Genomic DNA, 7261 nt, shown 5'->3' with positions numbered 1-7261 from the left:
ACCCCAAACAAACCCAAAAACAAACAACCACCCAAAACCAAACATAGCTATTTCATTCTGGTTTCCATTTCCCCAAAAATAACAATGTTGACTTCTGGAAAAATAGCATAATTTCTTGAAACAAGCAGGAAATTGGCGAGAATTATCCAGCTGAAAAACTTCCATTATTTTTATTCACTAAACAGCATATAGGCAATGTCTAATTCAAGATATACAAGGATGTAGCTAGGGTGACCACATTTCCCTTATTGGGCAGGACAGTCCTGCAATATATAGACACACATCCTGGGTTGCATGACTCTGGGATAGCTTTTGTCCTCGATTTCCAGCATCTGCAGGGATTGGGAAATGGCAGGTTTCCCCTTACAGGCAGCAGTGTTCCAGCTTTGCAAGGGGCTGCTGGAGGTGGGAAGCAGGGGATACTGCATACATGTGCATGCCAAAACCAGGAAGCATTGAGAGCAGCTCCCTGCAGGTAAGTCTGTGGGGGACAGGAGGTAGAGGAGGGCTAGGAGGAAGATCAGATCGAGCCCCGCTCCCCACCATGGTGATGGAGGGAGTGGGGCAAAGGCTGTGTGCGCTGTCCAGGTAGGGCAGTGTGTGGGGCCTGGGTGTGGAGTGGAATGGACCAATGGGTGGCTTATCCAGGGGGTAGAGGGCACAGGGGACACACGCCCCCCAGATTTGTGTGCAGGGCAGACGTGGATGTGGGCTGCTCACTGCAAGCTCAGGGCTCCCAGCCCTGTTGCACTTCCATGGCAAGACATCCCTTGCCCACTCAGCAGCAGTGGAGGTGGTGACATGGAGTTGTGTTCTCTACTGCTGCTGGGTGGGCAGGAGGCACACGGCCAGCACAGGGCTCCCAAGGGAAAGGCAGCAGGGTGGAGACCCCTAAGCCAGCAGCGAACAGTCTGTATCTGTCCCCACTCTGCTTGGCTCTGGTTTGGCAGTGGTGGTTGGGGGAAGGTGGGCATGTGTCCCTCCTTCCCCTTTTGAAAAGGTGGTCATCCTACATGTAGCATGTACTCATATTTTTTTATGGAGCATGGTGTCAGATTAGTTAAGGCATCTTGCTATGGATGCGGAGGCCTGGGTTCAAGCTTTGCTCTGGATTCATGGAAAAGGCTGTCCCACATTCACCCAGGATGTGCTTCCTTGTGCCTACAGAAACTAGTGCACTTTAACCACAGTGGTCCTGGGTATATTCTTAGTCCTGGGTGGATTTTTGAGCTTGACTCTTACCTTTTTGTTGGATACCACTTTTGCTATCAGCAATCAATTGCAAACAGGCCTGTAGCACTGCAAAGCAAACATATCCCTTTTTAAATCAAAGAAACACATATTATAAGAAAATCACTAAAGGAATGGTTTAAGATCTTGGTGGAAAAAATAGTGCAAGCAGAATCATCAGGCAGATATTCTTAGTCTCACTACCTGGAAATAGGTTCTCCTATTTCTTCTTGTGGCCGATACTTGTCAGTTATGCTAAGGTGAAGGCAAATTTTCACCATTTTCACCATTTTAACAGGTACTAGGTAAGTATGAGATTTCAGTTTATGCAGTCAAGCACTGCGACAGTATAAAACACCAGTTTTTTATCTGCACTCCTAATACAATTTAATACTGTAACATTAAGCCAAGTGAGTTAAAAGCTGCCAGCTTCATTTGTTGAATTAGATTTCTAACTAAAAACCCAACAAAGAGAACTGTCAGTCACAATGGATGTCAAACTTCTTAAAGGTATTTTTGGAACATTAAAGAGTTGTTTAGCTTCACATAAAATATCAATAGATGTCCACAAGACATAGAGATTCATTTTATATTACATTAAAAAAATACGAAGAATTCCTACTGTTCAAAATCAATGCATCTTAATTCCCTGGTTAAGCAATCTTACTTAAGATGTTGAAAGAAATTAATGCAAGTAATGTTATGTATGTTTTAGTATTTGCCAAAACTAATGAACTGCTTTAAAATTTGGGCACTCTGCATGCTAGATGACAACACAGAAGATAAGAATTTAGGGACACATCTATGTTGGAAAACCAGGTACCTGAATAGAACTCATGTAGAACCACCATGAAAAAACCAAACACACCTACACTACTGGTCACAAAACAACTTGGACACCTAAAATAACTTTGCACCTACAGGTATTTTTACATATGTTGCGAGAAACGGTGCTGAACACTTTAATTAGTGAGCCATGCTAATTAAATATGCCCGTGCATCGCATGTATCAGCATCACCACGTGTTCCTGCACTGAAAAAATGGTGGCACGATGCTTTGAACTAAAGCTCATCAAACATGTTTTATTTCAAAGTGCACTGCTGCTGTTTTTTTAGCACAGAGACGTGTGGTAATGCTGATACATGTGATGCGGAAGGCTGCTGGAGTGCATCAATTTTCATGCTCCAGCAGACTCGATTTATCAAGTCTGCTCCAATACACTAGATTTTCAGCTCCGTGTACATGTATAGGAGCCGTATATGTTTTTCTCTAGGTGCCTAGCTGGGGAACTTCTGCATGTGTCCAGAAACTCAATCAGAGCACCTTGGTGCCTAACTCCTGCCTAAGCTCCGTTGCCACCCTGTAGCCCTTAAGGGCCTGATGCATTAGATATGTTCACATAATGCCTAAAACAAGGATATCACTGCATTTGATATCAAATGAAGCAGCCTTGGTCATTTTCTCTTAAAATATGGTTAATGGAGGAGCTTCCACTGAATGATTAGAGCACCCGGCCAAACAGCAGGAGACCTGGGTTTTAGCTCCATCTTAAGCCTGAGGAGACTCAAAGCTACAGCTCTCACTTCAGAAAAAAATGCCTTATCCTCCAGGTGATAAAATAACCTGTGTTGTGGCATCTTCCACTCCAGCTGACACTGAGGTACTATGTAGCTAAGAGTCATGGGGCCAGAAGGAGAGCAAGCCAGAATGAGCCTTAGGCTAGTAACAGACGTTGGATTTCTCTCCTGACAACATCTTTTATCCTGAGATCCTACAGATTTCCAAAGCTATTGTCCCTGTGAAGTATCTGAGATGACACTAGTCCCTGGGACAACTGTGGCTAATTCTATTTAATTGCCATTCAAGCTGTCCATGTAGATGATTGCCTTGCACCTGTTTTGATGCCCAAGACAATCAGAGCCAGGATAAAACCGGTTTCTGTTCTATTCTTAGAATACAGTGGCAGTTCGGGCACCCTGCCCGGACAAGGAGAGCTGGACTAAAATTCAGAAATAACCCTGGAAGCAAGGACCAGAGCGCCAGACTCCCCTCTACTCCACCTCTGCTGAATACGTTAACACTTACTGGATTATTCCATAGTCTGGTGGTAATAGTACTCCTCTAGGAAGTGAGGATGGTGAGTTTGAATCCTCTTAGGGTCAGGAAGATCCATAACCTCCTAGATGAGTGCTCTAATCAACAGGCTGATGTACAAAAGGGGGAAAAGGCATACCACCATTGCTTTGCCAAGTAAGTGTCTACCCTCAAGACCAGACAAGGTTATTTGGGTAAATCTGATATCTTTTCTTAGACCAACTAAAATAGTTGGAAAAATTCTTCTTTGCAAGCTTTTGGGTACAAACAACCATCTTCAGGCAGAGGGAGTGTCACCCTCAAGAGTGATCTTTTCACTTTGAATCCCAAGTGGATAGCTCTGATTCAAACATTTTACTCCAAAGAAGGGCAGGAGTACACCCTTTGTTTCCTATTAGCTAAAATTCTAATTAGTTTCCTGGTTCAACATTTGGGTTCTTTGACAGTGCCGGTATCTCCCCATCTCCTGTAAAGGAAACAGTACCTGTTTATTTGCATCACCCTCCTGACACTTTCAGGTATATCAAAGCCTAAATCAGGGACCAGTGTGAATTTTGTCTTTAGTCACACAATCTATGTAATTTTAAAATGGTGAATCACTTTAAAATTGTTTAAGTCACATTAAAAACAATAGGTCAGAGAAGTAAGTGTCAGGAATCGTAAGAAAGGCCAAAACAGAACCTATAAAGTTATTTTCATTTCAACAGAAATCACAAATAAAGCTTAAGCCCCAGAATTCCTTTTGAGAGCGAAAGGCATTGAATAAAAGTATCTACAGTATTATCCAGAAAGTAGATGTGTCTGGCAATTTAATAATTTACTAGGTAGGATGAAAAGAAAATCTTGACTTTGATTGCTGAATCCCTTCAGAAACACTATGGGACAGAGTTTGCCACCCTAACTCACAGTGAAGACTGCCTCACTCTGTAAGTAATCCCATTCACGTCAATGGGCCACTGGCAGAGTGAGACATTATTCATTGTGACAAAATGCAGCCCTGAATCTGTCAATAATTCCTATGGCATAAGAACCAGAAAACTTCTAAAGAAAGAATCTAAAGAACTCTAAATCTCTGATACAAGAAAACAGAAAAACAAAACACAGAGCAATCTTCTATTCACTTCTTCCCTCACACTGGTATGGCGAGGAGCTTACTGAAAAGAAGCCTTTGGGTTAAGAGTGAAATAAAATTCCTGGAGTTGCACAGCTGCTAAACCAGGAAAAACAGGTAATATCTGCCTCTAAAAATGTTAATTCATTGTCATCAATAATAATGCTCCTTCTTATTTAACTATATTAAGTGTTTACTGGTTACCAAGGAGTAGGAACAGAAAGGAAGCCTCTACAATTCAATTAAAGGAACAAAGATGAGATCTGGAGTCCTATGCGCAAATCTGCTTGTCACTGCTACTTCTGTGGTTTATCATTATGTCTCTTTTCAACTAAAACCCTCCTAGCCTAATATTCAGCTAGTATGAAACTAAATCCACTGACTTTAACACCAAAAACCTGGCCTTGTTTATTATTAACATAGTCACAAAACTATATATTCTTTGCAGACCCTGCTATGTAATTATTGAACAGTAATAGCTTAAAGATCTGACATTTTCTGAAAAGCTTTCCTATAACAAGTGTAAGTATAGAGCCTATGATCAGATATTTTACATGATTGCAGTCCTATTTGCAACCACTAAATAAAGCTATACATTCACCTATCCATTAGTGCCACTGGACAGAAACCACATTTTAAAAGTATATACTCAATTTTATTTTACAGGAAGGAAAATAAAATTTTTACAAGAGCAAATGCTCATTAACAAAATGATCCTCTTATTTAAAACCACAAAATAGTCACAGGTATATCCAAGTAGCCAAAATCTGTATGGGGCTATGAGCAGCGGCACATTTGTTTGGGGTTTCATTTAATAATTCCCCAAAATTCATAGATAATCCTCATCCAAGTCCCAGTCTAACAAAGTAGATTATTATGACTTCAGTGGGAAAACTTATACCTAAAGCTATAAGAACATGCTTAAGTACTTTTCTGAATCAGACCCAGAACAAATAAAATTACTGATTCTTAAAAAGGAAGTAAAGAACAACAGTATTTTATCTGGGGAATTTAGCCTGGCTCCTCTGCAACACTGATATCTCTGCAACACTGAGTGACAGTTATTTATTTCAAGAAAAAAAAAACAGGCCTTAGTTAATACAACACCAACCATACAAACATATACTAGAATGAATACTGTAAATAATAGATTTGAAGGAGTCAACATTTCTGGATTGAACAACCAAGATAGCTGAAAAATATTCAGATTTGAGTTTTAAATGTGTGGTTCACATTAATAAATTATAAATAATACAGTTAATAGTGGTACAACATATATAACAATGATTTAAGATAATCTAAAAAAGAAAAAAGTCTAAATACCATCGGGGATGACCAGTTGTATAGTGTTAATTGCCCATGGGGCAGTAAAAATTAGCTAGCTTTACATAACAGAAAACTCCTCCTCTTGCAATGATAATTTTTTTTCCAACCTACACTCCCCCAGGGCACAGTGAAAGAACAGAAAGTCAAGCTGCTGAGTTTAACTTCGTCCCTGAGCTCAACAGCTAATTCTGAAGAAGTTAGTGACTCCAGATGCATGTGCAAACCACAAACAGAACTGAAGGGGTGTTGACCTTCACAAATGAGTAATGCAAGCTTATTTTCAGAGCATCTACTAAGGTCTCACCCCTGGTACAGGCTGTTGCTCTGGCTCTATAGTTCTACACATGGGATTTCTCTACACAGCCATAGTTAGTCAGAAATACAGGAAGGGTGTATCAAGTGGTTCCCCAGGGATATGCTGTGGATCTGATGCTACTTGGAATTGTAATGACTTGGCTGAAGCAATAAAGAATATATTTATACAATGTAGAGATGATATCAAGCTGGAAGGAGTTGCATGCACTTTGGAGGACAGGACTACACTTCAAAATGACTTCAACAAATTAAAGAAATGGTCTAGAATAAATAGAATACAATTCCATAAGGACAAACACAAAGCTAGTATTTTAACTAAATAGAATAGGAATAATCAACTGCAGAAATATCAAGGGGGAACAAATGGCTAGGTAGAAGGTGTGCAGAAAAGGATTGGAGGATAATAGTAGATCATAAAGGAACTTGAATAAAAAATGTGTTTTTACCAGAAAGGAAAATATCAGACTGGAATGTCGAAACACAAATGTTGTGTGCAGGACGCATGAAGTAATCCTTCTATTCTATGCAACACTAATCAAGTCTCAACTGAAGTAGTATGTCCCATCTTGGGTATCATACTTCAAGAAAGATGTAGTCCAATTAGAGACAGTCCAAAGGAGAGCAACAAAACAGGTCAGAGGTCTAGAAAGTAGACCTGTGCGAAGTGGCTAGTATTCACTTTGAATTTGGATTCGGCCAATTCAGGGGACAGTGATTCGATTTGGTGAATCAAATCACTGTCCCAACCAGATTCAGCTGAATCTGATTCAGAGATTTGGCTGCCACTGAATTGGCCAAATCTCTGAATCAAACAGAGCCACCCTCAGCCCACTCTCCTAGCCCCATCAATGGCTGCCCTGCCCAGCCCCAGCATCTCAGCTCTTAAAAAAGCTCCGCATTCACTGGCTTCTGCCAGGCAGGGGGCAATTCCTGCTGTCCCCCAATGCCCTGTGCTGTATGGGGAGCTCTGCCACAAGCCCCTAGAAGCTCCGATGGCTGCTGCAGCAGCCAGTGAGCGTGGGGCATTTTTTTTCTCTCTTTTTTTTTTTTAAAGAGCCGGGATCCTGGGGCAGGGCAGGGCAGGGCAGGGCAGCCGTTGATGGGACTGAGAGAGTGGGCAGGGGTGGGAGGGGTGCTCAGGGAGCCTGGGGAAGTAGGCAGGGGATGGGGCCTAGGGCCTCCCT

The 7261-nt window shown here is 41.4% G+C and overlaps 1 protein-coding gene across 2 annotated transcripts in view; it reads right to left on the bottom strand.

The window, feature by feature from the left end:
* Window positions 1–7261, bottom strand: part of TNFSF13B (tumor necrosis factor superfamily member 13b) — a 32098-nt gene that overhangs the window by 2400 nt on the left and 22437 nt on the right. For both annotated transcript variants that reach the window (XM_019525615.1, XM_019525616.1), the window contains one exon: window positions 1243–1299. In XM_019525615.1, the coding sequence (XP_019381160.1) occupies window positions 1243–1299 (57 nt within the window). The remainder of the gene's footprint in view (window positions 1–1242; window positions 1300–7261) is intronic.

Source organism: Gavialis gangeticus, unplaced genomic scaffold (assembly GCF_001723915.1).
Source record: "Gavialis gangeticus isolate Ggan-Ray unplaced genomic scaffold, GavGan_comp1, whole genome shotgun sequence".
NCBI classification, from domain to species: domain Eukaryota; kingdom Metazoa; phylum Chordata; order Crocodylia; family Gavialidae; genus Gavialis; species Gavialis gangeticus.
The sequence above is the reverse complement of the archived record's forward strand: the minus strand, read 5'-3'. Positions and strand labels throughout refer to the sequence as shown.